Below are 17,169 nucleotides of genomic sequence, written 5' to 3' on the forward strand. Positions count from 1 at the left end.
AGTATCTACAAAGGGCAGGCACAGTACTAGGTGCTAGAGATAAAATTAAAAACAACAACAACAACAACAACAACAAAAAAAAACATTGCCTGGCCTCCAGAAGCATAAATTCTGCCAGGGAAACAATATCCATAGGCAGGAATAAATATATACAAAATAAGCCCAAGTTAATTTTTATGAGGAAGAACAGCCAGGTACATATTCCTTATGTACAAGACTTCAACAAAAGGTTTCATCCTAGCAGAGTTTGGAAGGACACAATGAATTCTAAGGAGGGATTCTGGATAGAGAGCACAACTAAAAAGTATGAAAACAAGTGACAAAGTATTGTATTGAAGAAAAAGAAAGAATAACAGTTTGGTTAGACCACATGACGGAGAGTATTATATTTTATATGATTGCAAAGGTGAGGTGGGACCATGTTTTGAAGAATTTTAAAGGCAGAGAGACATGGTCAGACACCGAAGTCACTTTGTGACTGTGTGAAAGTTGGGATAAGAGAAAAACATTAGGAAGAAAAGCTAATTAAAAGATTATTCAAATAGTTCAACTGGGAAATGAGGAGAAATCAAGGGCACTTGTATAGGGGTTAGCCTTGGAGAAGGAGTCAGTGGAGTAATGATGTCAAAGAAATATTACTGAGAGAGAAGGGAAAGTAATAAGCAATTCTAAAACACGCCAGGCTAAATTCTTTACAATTATTATTCTATTTCATCCTCTTGACGACTCTGGCAGGTAGATACTATCACTATCCCTATTTTACAGTTTCGGAAACTGAGACAAAAAGAGGCTGAATGACTTCCCCAGGGTCACATAACTAAGTTCCTGAAGCAGTCTTGAACCAATGCTCTATCTGTCCCCCTTCTCTTCTCTGATAATCAAGACATTTGGAAAAACACATTAGAAAAAATTTTATTAGAATAAAATTGGTTCCTCCACAGTATGATTAAAATAGCAAGAAACACTATGCTACCAACATTTAATGGGAGTGGTGTTTTGGGTTTTTTTTTTTTTTTAACTATTCACATTCCTAGAAACAGACCCCATATCTCCACGCTATGAGTGGTATTTTAAGCAAGATAAACTAGAGATGAGCTCTTTTAATCACATTTCTACACTACATTTTCTTCAATTTCTGTGACTGACTCTTGCATTTGTAGAAAATACAGAATTATTAGAATTTGTAGAAAATACAAATCTTCTGAATAGTTCCCCCCAGCCAACAGATATGCCATTTGGAATAACTGTGGCATAACGCTACCTAAGGGAATAATCAATAAGTCAACAACTATTAAGAGTCCACTATGGGCCAGGCAGGTACTATACTATAAATAATATAAACACAAAGAAAGAAACAATATTTATTCACCAGAAATAAGCTTAAAAAAAGGTCAAAGTACCTAGTTAACTATTTCTTATTCCCATAACATGCCTTGTAAGAAAGCAAACTGTGTAGTTAAAGTCATTAAAAATACTTTAGCCTAACAATTCACAGTTTGTAAGCTATTAACACTTTTTGAAAAAGGAGAGGCATGAGCATAATCACTTGAGAGCTTTCTAAGAAGTTATTCAAAATTATCTCTAGACACACAATGTAAACAAGTAATCAGAGAATGAGACAAAGCACAAAGTAGATATATAATAAAAGTAATCTTGAATTTCCCTTCTTCTGTACAAAAATACATGTGGGTTTTTTGAACCCTTCTATTTCAAAGATCCAAAATACTCAATGTCTTGTTTATAAAAGTAAAGGGGGCTGGAATACATATTCTCTAAGATTTTCTATTTTAAGATGTTATAAAAATGAAGTCAATTTCACAAACTCTGAAATCAGCTATCACTGAAATCCCTAAACCCTGCTTCAATGCTTCACTGTAAAGTGAAAATGATACATATCCAAGACTCTATTGGCCTAATGCAATCTCTGGCAGGTCTTACCAGAAGATTTTAGGTTCTATGAAACAAAGAAGGGAAGCAAAAGGGTTTGTTCAACTTGTTCAATCACTGTGAATCATGAAAATAAATACTTTGGTATAAAGGGTTGTAATCTTCACATTTGATGTCAGGCAACCCCCTCCTTCCAACAAAATATATATCCTTTAAGTACTAAAACATTATTTGGTTCTGTAACAAAACTGTGTAGGGAAAAACGACACTTTCCATGTGCGAAGTGGATAGCCAAACAAATCCATTGTTTTTAGAATGTTTCCCAGAGAAAACTTATGTAAAAGAAACTGTCTTTGGACATTAAATTCTGCAATTCAGTATTCTCATAGAAGAGTACAAAAAATGTGGGGGGCTTCTAACAATGTTAGAACATAACTATAAACAAAACATAAACATGAAGCTTTCCATAGAAATACTCTATTAATTTCAGTGAAACATGTAGAAGAATAACTTTAAAATTAACTGAACAAAATTCCTCTCCAGGATTTTAATAAAAAAGCATTTATTAAACAGCTATTATGTGCCAGGAAATACATGGTGTTGGGGATACAAAGAAAGCCCCCCCCAAAAAAATCCTGTTCTGGAGGAGCTCACAATCTAAATGGGGGTGAGGGAAAGGAAATGCAGACAACTATGTAGAAACAAGTTGAATAAACTAGGAATAAGAGGAGGAAGGCACTTTGTGTCTCCCTTTAAGTACCTTGTCAAGAGCTCTTATGAAAAAACGTACTTAAATGTTTTTGTTGGGTTTAATTTTTTTTAATTCATTCAAAAATCATACTTTTCACAGGACTTTAAGAAATATCTAAGGGACATTTTCTTCTGGGCAGACTAAAAGATAATAGGTGATTTCCCTCTCCCCCCCATGTGTAAGTGGACTTCGATATCTACTATTACCTTTCCTGCTTTCCATTAAATATCCAATTCTTTCGAAAGTAACCAAAACCTGGACTCTCTTCACTTGGGAATCTGCCACTTTCATAAATTCCAATTGGCCATCATTTTTGTTCCTGAAAGATGCAAATTCTAAGGACTGTCCATCAAAAGGGAGCAAAAGAGGAGCACTGAAGCGATGATGTGTACAATAAATTAAAAAAATGCAAGTTTTGTCCCTATGGAGACAGCCTCTGATACAAACAGGAACTTTACAGGGAAATGATCACAACCGCATCACATGCAGACAACACAGCAGTGTTCTCTCATTGTTATCTAAGACACTTATTTTGGGGACAACAGTGGTTGATTTTTGCAGGCTCCTCTAACCCCCAAATTAGACACAAGGCTTCTCTCCTATTGCAGGAGTCCAAAGAAAGAGTGACAAGCTCAAGTGTCCTGAGCAACGGCTCCGTCTTTCGGAGCATCAGAAGTGGAGGCTGGAGGTGGAGAATTCCCCCTCGAAAGGGACTCGGAGGGAGGGAGCCCATCCTGTCGCGGTCCTGTCAGTGGACGGACTGACGGACAGCACTCTGTACATGTCCAGAGGAGAGAGGAAGGAGAACTGCTGCGGACTACTCGGCTGGCAGCGGACTGGGGCTTTTTTTGCTCTTTATTATTCTATTTCAGAACGGGGAGGGGAGGGCGGGGGTTAACTCCAAAGAGTTCGGGGAAAGCTGCCAGCAACCCTACCTACCTCGCCCCTAAGCGGGAAGGGGGGAGGGAGGGCAGCAGCTTTGTCTCGAACCGGAGGTGGGGGCAGAAAAGGGGAAGCCCCGGCCCGAAGGAAACCTCTCCCCCTCGCCCTCCTTCTCGCCCTCCTATTGCTGCCACTTCGGGGAGACAATGAAACGACAGCAAAAATGCATCCCCGGAAGGACGTCCTCCCGGGGCAGGCTGGGCGACAGATTTGCTCCCAGCACTAAAGGGGGACCTAAGACAGGTGCCTTCCTCCTCCAAAGCCCATCCTCCCGCGGCTGGCTGGCTTCCTTCCTCCCTCCTCCTCTACCCCCGGCCCGGCCCCGGACTCCTTACCCTCGGAGAGCTCCAGCTCCAGCTCGGCCAGCTGCGCCCGCACCTCGGCTGGCAAGGCCGCCACGGCGGCCGGCGACGGCTCCAGGCCTCGCTCCGCCATCCCTGCTCCGCCGGCCGGGCTGCGAGAGAACAGAGAAGGGGCGGGTAAGGGGTGAGGGGGGACAGAGGGACACACCAGACCCCACACCCCGGGCTACAAGCTCCCGAGGCAGCTTCCGACCGCTGCCGCCATGCGCGGAAAGTCACGTGACCCAGCGCGGCGGCGGCGGTGATGGCGAAGGGAGGGGTGGGAAGGGAGAGACAGAGTGAGGGAGAGGGGAAGAGAAGGACGCTCAGGCCCCGCCCAGAGTAAGGAGAGCTAAAGCGAGAGTGCCGCGCCTCCTGCTGGCGCATCTTGGAGCTATAGTCCCTCTCGCTATTAGAACGAAGCGTCAGGGAATGAGGTTGTCAACTGCAGGTTCCTAGCTCATCTAATCCAGGAATTCTGAAACTTTCACCTTCTGAAATATAAATAGATACATGCATGTTTTTAGATACGTTTCCTTCTCTTTTTTTAAACATTGATTTTTAAATTTTGAGTTCCGAATTCTTTCCATCCCTCCATATCAATTCATTGAGAAGGCATGCAGTATGTTGTCTGTATGTATATAATGTGTTTATGTATATGCACGTGTGTGTGCAAACATACGTATCTGCATTGTGTATATAAATACATACATGTGTTTAGCTATATTTGCCCTCTCATTTTTTAAACATTTATTTTTTAATTTTGAATTCCAAATTCTCTCCATTCCTCCAGCCCCAACCATTTGTGCATGCATATACACATATTATATATACATATTTCCTCCTCCAAATGCCCATCCTCCCGCGGCTGGCTGGCTTCCTTCCTCCCTCCTCCTCTACCCCCGGCCCGGCCCCGGACTCCTTACCCTCATTCATCATTCATTTTAAAATTTTGAGTTCTAAATTCTCTCTATCTCTCCAGCCCAATCCATTGGAAAGCTATGCAGTATAATGTCCATTATATGTATGTATATATAATGTTAATATATATATATATATATATATATATATATATACGTTTGCAAATGCATATGTATCTGCATATGTATATATAAATACATGCATGTACTTAGGTGTGTTTTCTCTCTCTTTTAAAAACATTTATTTTTAAATTTTGAGTTCTAAATTCTCTCCATCCCTCCAGCCCCGTTCATTTAGAAGGCATGCAATACGATGCCTATTTATATGTATATATATACGTGTATATGTATGTATGTATATATATATATATATATATATTTTAAACATTCATTTAAAAATTTTGAGTTCCAAATTCTCTCATTCTCTTTAGCTCCAACCATTGAGAAGACAAGCAATATGATACCTATTATACATGTGTTTAGGTGGCTTTTAGGTGGATTTTAATGGTAAATATTTTACAATTGGTTCTAGGGAGGAAGGGAGTGTACAGAACACTTTAAGTTTAATCTCCATCACTAACATTTTCCTTCCTTACTTTCTTAAGCCTAGGCAACCAATAAAATAATAAATCAAGTTTCTAGTGTTTGACAATTTCCAAAAATCACACTGAAAATTATAACTGTCTCTTTTACTCACTTCCAACTTCAGATTCAGAAAGAGAAATTAAAGCAAGTTCTCTTAAAAAGGTTAATTAATTTAAAATAATAATAAGCTCATTACATTTTAACATAATTTTCCCCAATTACATATACAAATAGTTTTTAACATTCTTTTTTTAAGATAGCTAAATGGATAGATAGATTGACAGCATTTATATGTCACTTTTAGGTTTCATGGCTCTTTCACATGTTATTTCATTTGATAAGAGTTACATGTGATATCTATTGGCTTTTGTTTCCTATTTTCTGGGGCAATCTGCATGATCAACCAGCATGATTGCTAGTTACTAGGTATCATGATAGTCACTGAAAGCACAAGGAAGGTGGAGTAGGAACACTTTCCCATTTTTCTTATCAGTTGGACAGGTTTAAGGTATCCATCCCTCCTGTTTCTGAACACAAACATACCTTAAATTAGGTTCAAGTGGTTAGGAAGCTATTCCCAATTAGGAGAATTAGGCACCTCTTTTTCACATTCTTTAGCTCCTCAAAAAATTCACATCCCAACATCCCATGTTTCCCAACATGAATCAAATATAGAACAAGTAGATTATACCCACCCAGAAACAAATGCTAAACATAAAAGCAATGACAGAATGAACTGAACAAGATTCAGTAACAGCTTATAAATACTGTCTAGTAGAATCCATCAGAACATGTTTATCAGACATTTTACATTTTATTGATCAATCTGATCAACTCCAAACATGGCTCTTCTCCTGATGGTAGTCACTCTCTTTACTCACAAGTTTCCTAGGGTCTTTGGGTCTCAATAAGGTTCTACACACATTAATCATGATATACTCATTCCCCCTAAGATTGGGAAAACAAAAGACAGAGAAAGCCATGTGCTTATTGCTACATAGAGACCAGAAGGAAGAAAGAACAATTAATCTCTTCCCCCACCCTATTCTTAGTATATAGATGAAACATGCTTCATTGCCAGAAAAGGAGAGAGTCTCGAAGAGCCCAATAGCTTCCTTTTGTACATCTCTAATCATCAGCTCTTCCCACTCAGCAGCCAGTGAGAAGACTCTTTGTCATTATATACTGCAATATGTGACTCATCAGTGAGTCATACATGGCAGAAAGCCAGCCTCAGCCAAGCTTTCCTTCAGATTAACAGAACCGGTCAGGCTAAATCATTGAATGTGTTAATAACTGTCCCCTATAGGCCAGTTTACCTGTTATGATGTACGATGCTTAAAAAAAAAAAAAAAAAAAAAAAAAAAAAAAAAAAAGACTGTCTAATTGAATTGCAGAGTGAACAATGGAGAATTATATATAATAAGGCTTGAAATGTAGATTGGAACAAGCTGGTAATTAGTCAATAATCATTTATTAAGGAAGGATCTGCTATGGGGCAAGCACTCACATGTTTCTCTGAAGTGAGACATGGAAGACATTGGCTTGGGACTGCCCATCATGGATGCCTGTATTAAAGAAAGATATTGTACTCTATGAGCAAAGCAGAATTGTAATCACTCATGTGTACACAAAGTGCACAAAATATGAAATATCTCTGTTCTAAAGGTTCATCCGGACTATCTGTGCCCAACCTGTGGTAGAGCCTTCTGAGCTCATATAGGTCTGATCAGCCACAGATGGACACACTGAACCTCAATTCCAACTTAGTCATGTCCTCTTCAAGCACAAAAGACAACAATTAACCATATCTACCTCTGATCTTTCCCTTGAAATCCAGGAGCTAGATTCCAACTGCTTTCCAGACATCTCTTCCTGTATGTCCTAATCATCAGACCCTCAAATTCAATGTAATTAAAACAGAAATCCATCCTCTTCCCTAAACCTACCCTCTTCTAAAATTCCATTTCAATTGCTATAATATCTTCCAGTTACCTAGGACAATAACCACTCAGTACTTGCCATGTGTCAAGTCTCTGTACTAAACTGGAGGGTACAAAAAAAGACTAAAAAGACTGTACCTGTCCTCAAAGAGCTCATAATCTGGTGAAGGAAACAAAAAGCAAATCATACAGATAATCTACATATAGGTGAAATCAATAAAAGGGAGACACTAGAATGAAGAGAGGGTTGGTCAAGGCTTTTTGTAGAAATTTGAAATTTTAAGTGGCACACGAAGTCAGGAGGCAAAGATGAAGAAGGAAATCATTTTAAGCACATCAAACAGTCAGAGAAAAATGACCAGAGTTAAAAGATGAAGCTTGTCCAGTGTACTGAATGCAAAAATGTAAAGGAAAATAAAGTATAAGAAGACTGGGAAAGATGGGGGATTGTAGATTATGAAGAGTTTGGGAGATAGGAGATGATAAGGAGTTACTGGAGTTTACTGAATATGGGGGGTAACTCAGATCTGCTCTTTGGGAAAATCACTTTGGTAGCTGAATGGAGGATGGACTTATATGGGGAAAAAATAAAGGGAGCACTACTGGTCCTGTAGATTACAAAAAAGGGAAAAAGATCCATCCACATGTGCAAAAATGTTTGTGGCAGCCCTTTTTGTAGTGGCAAGGAACTGGAAATTGAGTGAATGCCCATCAGTTGGAGAATGGCTGAATAAGTTATGGTATACAAATGTTATGGAATATTATTGTTCTAAGAAATGATCAGCAGGATGATTTCAGAGAAGCCCGGAGAGACTTACATGAACTGATGCTGAGTGAAATGAGCAGAACCAGGAGATCATTGTGCACAGCAACACCAATGTTACATGATAACCAATTCTGATTAATGTGATTCTTTTCAACAATGAGGTGATTTAGGCCAGTTCCAATGGTCTTATGAAGAGAGCCATCCCACAGTACTGTGGGAACAGAATGTGGATCATAACATAGTATTTTCACTCTTTTCGTTGTTGTTTGCTTACATTTTGTGTCTTTCTCATTTTTTCCTTTTTGATCTAATTTTTTCTGTACAGCATGATAATTGTGGAAATATGTATAGAAGAACTGCACATGTTTAATATATCTGGGATTATTTGCTGTCTAGGGGATGGAAGGAAAAGAGGGAGAAAAAAAGTTGGAATAAAAATTTTTTCAAGGGTAAATGTTGAAAACTATGCGTATATTTTAAAACTAAAAACTAAAAACAACAACAACAAAAGAATAAAGGGAGCAGATCTACCAGCTTGCTATTGAGTAGTACAGGTGTGAGATGCTAAGGGCCTGCACTAAAGTGATGGCAGTTTCAGAGAGGAGGAGATCTATAAAAGATATTTACAGAGCTTAAATCAACAGGCTTGCCAAAAGATTGGATGAGTTAAGGAAGAAGGAAGAGAGAGAGAAGAGATAAGGATGATCCCTAGGAGACTGGGATGGTGATATTTTTTAGAGTAACAGGAAAATTTGGAAGAAGAAAGTATTTATCAGGAAAGATGAGTCAATTTTTGATCTGTTGAGGTAAAGATGAGTTAAAGGTGTCTAAAAACAGTTGGAAATATGAGAGTGGACTTTACATGACACATAAGAGTTTGGAGTTTGGATCTTGGAGATAATAGGAGCCTTAAATATAAAATCACTTATGTGGAGGTTGTAAAGAGCATCTGGCCAAAAGCTGACATATTTTAGTTCAATAAACTGAACTGAGATGAACTGATGCTGAGATGACAGCAATTTTTTTTAGGCAATCAGGGTTAGATAACTTGTCCAGGGTCACACAACTATTACAAATCTGAGGTCAAATATTATATATATATACTGAAGAAAATACTCACCTTCAAAACTAGAATTAACTAAATGGAAAATGAGATACAAAAAAATAACTGAAGAAAAACACACATTAGAAACCATAACAGGGCAAGTGAAAGCTAATAACTCTATAAGCCAGCAAGAATCAGTCAAACAAACTAAAAAGAATGAAAAATGGAAGAATATGTGGAATATCTCATTGGGAAAACAGCTGACCTAGAAATAGATCTAGAGGAGAAAACTTAAAAATTATTGGACTACCTGAAGACCATGAGCAAAAAAGAACCTGGATTAGCATTCTGTAAGAGATCATGAAGGAAAACCATCCTGATATTCTAAAACACAGGGGGAAGTACTCATTGAAAGACTCCATCTATCACATTCAGAAAGAGATCCCACAAGGAAAATCCTAAAGAACATTGTTGCAAAATTCAGATCTACAGTTTCAAGGAAAAAATACTGCAAGCTACCAGACAAAAACAATTCAAATATCAAGGAGTAATAGTCAGGATTACTCAGGAGCTGGCAGCTTCTATAATAAAGGATTGGAGGGATTGAAATACCATCTTCTGGAAGGCAAAGGACTACGATTACAACCAAGATTTAACTACCCAGCAAGATTCAGCATCATCTTTGAGCGAAGACAATGGATCTTCAGTGAAATAAGAGACTTTCAATCATTTCTATTGAAAAAACAGAACTAAACAGAAAATTTAATCTATAAATTAAAAAATTTAATTTACAAATAAAAAAATAAAAGCACAGAAAGGTAAACAGTGGGAAAATATATATTATTTCTGTCATCGAGGCAGACAGAGGGGAGTATCATATGGACAAGATGTAATTGTAAATGGACTCTGATGTGATATTATCGAACAAAAAGCCATTAGCTTTTTAATTAATTAAAAGAAGTAGAAAATTATTTGCTGTCTAGGAGATGGAAGGGAGGGAGAAAAAAAATTGGAATAAAAGATTTTTCAAGGGTAAATGTTGAAAATTATGCATATATTTTAAAACTAAAAACTAAACACAACAACAAAAGAATAAAGGGAGCAGATCTATCAGCTTGCTATTGAGTAGTACAGGTGTGAGATGGTAAGGGCCTGCACTAAAGTGATGGCAGTTTCAGAGAGGAAGAGATATATATAAGATATGTTACAGAGGTTAAATCAACAGGCTTTGCCAAAATATTGAATGAGTTAAGGAAGAAGGAAGAGAGAGAGAAGAGAAAAGAAGTAGAAATTAAGAAATAGAAAAAGATCTGTACCAGGAGAAGATGAAAGGGGAGGTATAATGGGATGAATTAGATCACATGAAGAGGTGCAAAAGACTTGTTACAATCAAGTGAAAGAAGGGAGGGGGGTGAACATTGTCTGAAGCTTGATTTCATCAGTTTTGGCTCTAGAGAATAACTTAATCATTTCAGTTTGATATAGAAATTTATCTATCCCTATAAAGAAGGAGAAAGAGGAAAGGAAAGGGAGAGACAGGATAAAAGGGAGGGCAGAAACACTAGGGAAAAAGGTAAGAAAAGAGGGAAAGGTGACAGAAGATAAGATATTGGGTGGGGTGGTAAGAAAAATACTAGTAAGGATAGGGTGGAAAGAGAGAACAAAAGTATATACAAGGGAGAAAATAGGATGGGAGGGTAATACAGAGCTGGTCATCATAATTCTGAATGTGAATGGGATAAACTCTCATAAAATGGAAGTAAATAGCAGAATGGATTTAAAAACCCAGAATTTTACAATATGAAATCATCCTACTGATCATTTCTTAAAGAACAATAATGTATTAGTGTCCCAGTTTTCCCACATCCCCTCCAACATTCATCATTATCTTTTACTGTCATCTTAGTCCATCTGAAAGATGTGTAGTGGTACCTCAGAGTTGTATTAATTTGCATTTCTCCAATCAATAGTGATTTAGAGCACATTTTCATATGACTAGAAATGGTTTTACTTTCTTTATCTGAAAATTGTCTGTTCATATCCTTTGACCATTTATCAATTAGAAGCCTAATATTTTCCCCATTTTTCCCCTTTCTTTTGATTTTCTCCTTCTATTCTGATTCTTCTTTCACTTGACTAAAGTGGACATATGTTTAATGTGACTGTACACGTGTAACCTTTATCAGATTGATGTCTTGAAGAGAGGAGAGGGAAGGGAGGAAAAAAAATTAGAACTCGAAATCTTATAAATATGAATGTAGAAAACTATCTTTACATGTAATTGGAAAAAATAAAATACTATTAAGTGAGGAAAAACCCCCAAAAGCAAACTTCCCTTTTTTCTTTTGAAAAATTCATACCCTAAAGTCTTTTCAGTTCCTCATTTTCCTTCATCCCACATAACCAATCACTCTAGTTACTCAGATTCACAACTTAAATCCTTGACTGCTCACTTTTTCTCACCCATATATTCAATTCTCTATCAAGTCTTGTTAAGTCTACTTCTGAAACACCTCTCAAATCTATCCCCTTTACTCATAACAACCATCCTAATTCACTCTTCCCTGGACTTTTGTAAAGGCCTCTGTGAAAGCAAGTAAAAGAGAGGCACTGAATTACAGTTGGCAATCAGATTTATTAGCAATCCATATTAATTATTTATCAAGTAATTATTTGGAGGATTGTTAACCAATTTGGAATCTCCTTTACTAGCTGAGAATATCTACTAGGCAAAATCTGGGGGGTGTATATACCCTTCTAAGGAGCTTCTAATGAATTTAACTCACTACAAAACTTGCATTGAGATAACAAATCCAGAACAGAGTGTTTATCCAACAGAAAAGAAAAACAAGTTGAAAATACATTTGTGGCATTAAATTATGTTAAATAAGTAACAACATAGTCTCGAGGACTCAAAAACATGATAAATGTTATTGCAAGTTACAGAGAACTAAAAAATTGTATTATTATTAGAACAAGAAGCCTTTGTATCTTCTGTTTCATTGTAGTATTCTTATAGAGGGGCTGAAACTCCAAAAAGGTATGCTTGAATCAGACAACTGAGCACTTAAGGCTAATTACCGATTCAATGAGAGACAATGACTTTATTACCATATATTTGGATAAATGCTGAATGTTTGGTGTTATGATAATGAGGGGCAAGGATTAGAGGGTGGAGGGAAGAGGGGCCAGAGTCACTTGGCAGCAGGAAGAGGAGGAGAAAAGGTGGTGACTCAGGACTCAAGAATCTAGGAGAGATCTTTGACAAGCCACATGGCAGCTTGCCTGCCTCCTTCATTTTTCCCCCTAAAGACAAAGGACTTTAATTTGTCCTGACTTTAGCTGACCCTGAAGCCCTCCAGGGAGCTAGCCTGTGCTCTACATATTCTAATCTATTCCAGCCAATGGCATATCATTGATTAACCTTGTAATTAATAGCTAGTGGCTTGTTAGTGGTCTAATAATTTCATTTACAATATTAAGAGTTCTTAATTCTATTTGACCTACAAATGTTAATATTCTGGTTTTTTAAATGTCTTAATTCATCTCCTTGCCTTTAATCGTTCTCCCTACTCTAATCCTTTTTTCACACAGCTGATGTTTTTGAAGGAGTACTGTGACAGTGTCACTACCCTGTTCAATAAACTCTACTAGTTCCCTATTATCAAATCAAATACAAACCATCTTTGTTAGACTTTTAATTTTATACACCACTATCCTTCTTCAGTATAACCATGCTGTTTCACCCACACCCACACCCACACACACCCACACATCCACACCCACCCACACACCCACACCCACAATCCCATTTCCCATCTCTGTATTTGTATAGGTTATTTCCCGCACCTGGAATACCTTCTCTTCTCACATCTTGTTCTCAGACTACTTAGTCTCCTTCAGTGCTCAGCCCAAATGCCACATCCTAAATGAGATTTTCATGATCATCTCATTTCTAATATCTTCCCCACCAAGTTTATTGTTGCTTAGTTACATCAGTCATATTTGATTCTTTGTTACCCTATTTGGGGTTTGGCAAAAATACCATACTTTTCTTCTCCAGCTCATTTTACAGATGAGGAAACTGAGGCCAACAGGATTAAGTGACTTGCCAAGGGTCACACAGCTGGTAATCATCTAAGGTCATATTTGATTTCAGATCTTCTGATGACAGGTCTGATGCTGTTTCTACTACCCCACCTAGTTTCCAATTTATCTTTTGTATACAGAACATATCTACATTATGTACCTATTGTCTTAAGTATCCCTAATACCTGATACATAGTAGACATATCACTAATTATTGATTGACAGTAGATTGACTGTTCTACCAACAAGCACTGGGTTTGAGATTGGGTGGCCTTAGCTGTCCATTATCCTATATAACATGGCCTAGCATCTCACCTTGCAATAGAAGGAAGGTCAGAGTCAGGATGAGTGGAAAAGTTGTGGGATAGAGCCAGAGGACCTCAGAACAATGATACCTTGGTGCTTAATCATGGGACAGGATGGGAAAAAGCACTGGGGTATATGCAAACCCTAAGTTGTTTATACCTTTTGTCTCTAGGGAGAAGACTTTCAGGACTCCCCAAAGAGAAAAGAGGACATGCATGCTTTTGGTAAATAATGAAGACCAGAGGACAGATGAATATCAGTGCACCACCCCTTCCCTTACTAGCTCAGTAATAATCAGATTTTTCTTGCACTCACAACCACAACTACAATTACTACTATTGCTGTTACTAATACTACAACATACACACAAACATAGGAAATATGGGTGATCTGGGTCTCACCTGATTGTGAATATAGCGAGATGGGAGAAAAGGGGAGCTATAATGCTTTACTATATAGTAAAGGTTATCACATCTCCTATCATCACTAATACTTAATATCCTTTGATGCCTGAAATGACTATGCACAGGCCTAAAGAGCAGGAATAATCCCCCACCACCACTTTTTTATGTTAAACATGTAAAAAATATAATTAAATCCAATATATGAATATATATTTATACAATTATCATGCTGCATAAGAAAAATCAGATCAAAAAGGAAAAAAATAAGAAAGAAAACAAAATGTAAGTAAACAACAAAAAGACTGAAAATGCTATGTTGTGATCCACACTCATTTCCCATAGTTCTCTCTCTAGGTGTAGATGGCTTTATTTATGACAAGATCATTGGAAATGGCCTCAATTATCTCAGTCTTGAAAAAAGCCAGGTCCATCAGAATTGATTATTGTATAACCTTGTTATTGCCATGTACAATGATCTCCTAGTTCTATTCACTTCACATAGCATCAGTTCATGTAAGCTTCCAAGCCTCTGAAATCATCCTGCTGATCATTTCTTATAGAATAATGATATTTCATAACATTCATATACCATAACTTATTCAGCCATTCTCCAATTGATGGACTCCTCCACACTTTTAAAGAATTTGTTTAAACCTTAAATGCAAAATAAGAAAAAACAAAAAATAGAAAGTGAAAGAAAAACAGAAAAAAAAAGTCATGTGCCCAGCAGAATATAAGGGAAGATTCAAAATATCTAACAGTAAATTTCCATTTCAAGAAAACACGTATAATAGAAAACTTTGTATTCACAACTGCGCATTATTTCTTTGCTTCTTTGAAGGGTTTTTTTTTCTCTGCCATACACTTTTTACTTTATTCTTTTTTTTCCCCTTTCCTACCCGCCACCTCCCACAAAGCAGGCTACAGTTAAACATGGATATATTTATGCATACATACATATACAAGTATATATTCACATAACACACCTATAAATACAAATTCATGTATATATATGTGTATATATGTGCATATGTATATACACATACATCTAAAAATTAATGACTGACATATAATGTAGATTTCTTTCTTGATTGAATCTTTTTTTATGTTTGACTTTGAGATCAATGATTAACTACTCCCACCTGTTTTTCCTAACAAATTCCATTCTTGATCATTGTTATTATATTTAGATATATCTCCTTTCCTATCCCTGCCAACTTTTTTTTTTTTTTTCCTGAGGCAATTGGGGTTAAGTGACTTGCCCAGGGTCAGACAGCTAGGAAGTGTTAAATGTCTGAGACCATATTTGAATTCAGATCCTCCTGACTTCAGAGCTAGCGCTCTATCCACTGCACCAACTAGCTATCCCTCTGCCAACTCTTTTTTAGTTCTACTCCTAAATTTGTCTTGCTATTACTTAACCTCCCCATGCTTCCCTCCATCCTGGAAACCCTTTTCCTCCCTCTTTATTTTATTCTTATTAATCTACATACTTGTCTATACACCCCAGATATATTCTCCCACTATTACTTCTTTATAGATTTTGGAGGGTGTTATATATCTTGATACATATGTATTTTCCCTTCTTTAACTCATTTCTGATATGAGTAGGATTTCAGAATTATCAGCTCTCTTCCCCATCTAATTCCTCTGGCACTTCATTCATATAGCATACTTACTGTTTTTACCTTTTCTATATGGTTTTGCTTTTTAGAATCACATCATACTTAGCTTTATCCCAATATTTCTTTTGTACTACCCTATAACTAAATGACAATCTTAGACATATGGTTTACATTTTCACATATAAAACAGTTGTTCTAATTGAGTTTCTTGAAATTAGTCTTTTATGGTGACTCTTATATAGTAAATTTTCTACTGAGTTCGTTTGAGACAAAATCATGAAAATCTGAGTTCATTAAATGTCCACTTTTTAAATTCAATATTATACTTAATTTTTCTGGATATGATATTTTTGGCCACAACGCCAGTTTTTTTTTTTTTTTTCTCTTTTGCATTTATTTATTTATTTTTCTGGGGAAAAAAATTTTTTTATACAGCTTTTTATTGACAAAACATATGTGTGGGTAATTTTTCAACATTGACTCTTGCAAAAACTTCCATTCCAACTTTTCTCCTCCTTCCCTCTCCCCTAGATGGCAGATAGTTCCCCATACATGTTAAATATGTTAAAGTATATGTTAAATACATATGTATTTATATTTGTACATATTTATTTATATAGTTATCTTGCTGCATAAGAAAAATCAGAATTAGAAAGAAGGTAAAAATAACCTGGGAAGAAAAACAAAAATGCAAGCAAACAGTAACAGAAAGAGTGTAAATGCTATGCACAACTCTAGTTCTTTTGATTGTCAGTGTATAGTATTCCAGAACCTGGAGTCTTTTACTATAGCCACTGATAGGTCCTACGCACTTCTAATTGTAGTTCCAGCATATTTGAATTGCTATTTTTTCTTGTTGCATTATCCTTGCTTGTAAAATTTTTTCTTTGATCTGGGGTTTTAGAAATTTAGTAATGATATTCCTATATGTTTTCCTTGTAAGATCTCTTTGAGGTGATGATTGGTAGATTTTTTTTTATTTCTACTTTTTCCACTTTGGGACAATTTTCTTTAATGATTTCTTGCATTATTGTGTCAAAGTTGTTGGGTTTTTGGGTTTTTTTTGGTCATAAATTTTAGGTAGACCAATTATACTTGTTTTCTCCTCTTTATCTGTTCTTCTAATTTTTTTTTTCTTATGAGATATTCTCTTGTATTTTTTAATTTTCTTTTATTTCTTGGTCTATAACTTCACTGCCTTGCCCTTGCCCAGTTCTAATTTTCAGAGCCATTTTCCTCTTTAAGATTTGGAATCTCTTTGTCTAGAGTTGGTTTGACTTTCTTTTCAATACTTTCCTTGTTTTTCTTAAGATTTTTTTGGTTTGTTTTTCTTCAATCTTTCTCATTTTATTTTTAAAGTAAATCCTTTTTGGATAAGTAACCATTTGCTGTTACTCTTTGGAATAAGGGATGCTCCTTTTATTTCAGTTTCCCCCTTTGAAAATGAACCCCAATTTACCCTATCCCCAAAATAACTTTCTATTGGTAGGTTCTTTTCCCTTGTGTGTTTTTTTTTAAATAATAAGAACTTATTGTAATCATTTCTAGTTCTGGGATAATGGTGG

General features: G+C 36.5%; 1 protein-coding gene across 2 annotated transcripts in view; it reads right to left on the bottom strand.

Moving 5' to 3' along the window:
• DIP2B (disco interacting protein 2 homolog B) overlaps positions 1-4,096 on the bottom strand; it is a 211,151-nt gene extending 207,055 nt beyond the window's left edge. For both annotated transcript variants that reach the window (XM_051963695.1, XM_051963694.1), the window contains exon 1: positions 3,916-4,096. In XM_051963695.1, the coding sequence (XP_051819655.1) occupies positions 3,916-4,015 (100 nt within the window). In that variant the 5' untranslated portion in view covers positions 4,016-4,096. The remainder of the gene's footprint in view (positions 1-3,915) is intronic.
• Between the last annotated feature and the right edge of the window lie 13,073 nt (positions 4,097-17,169).

The sequence above is a fragment of the Antechinus flavipes genome, chromosome 5, assembly GCF_016432865.1.
Source record: "Antechinus flavipes isolate AdamAnt ecotype Samford, QLD, Australia chromosome 5, AdamAnt_v2, whole genome shotgun sequence".
Lineage (NCBI taxonomy): Eukaryota > Metazoa > Chordata > Mammalia > Dasyuromorphia > Dasyuridae > Antechinus > Antechinus flavipes.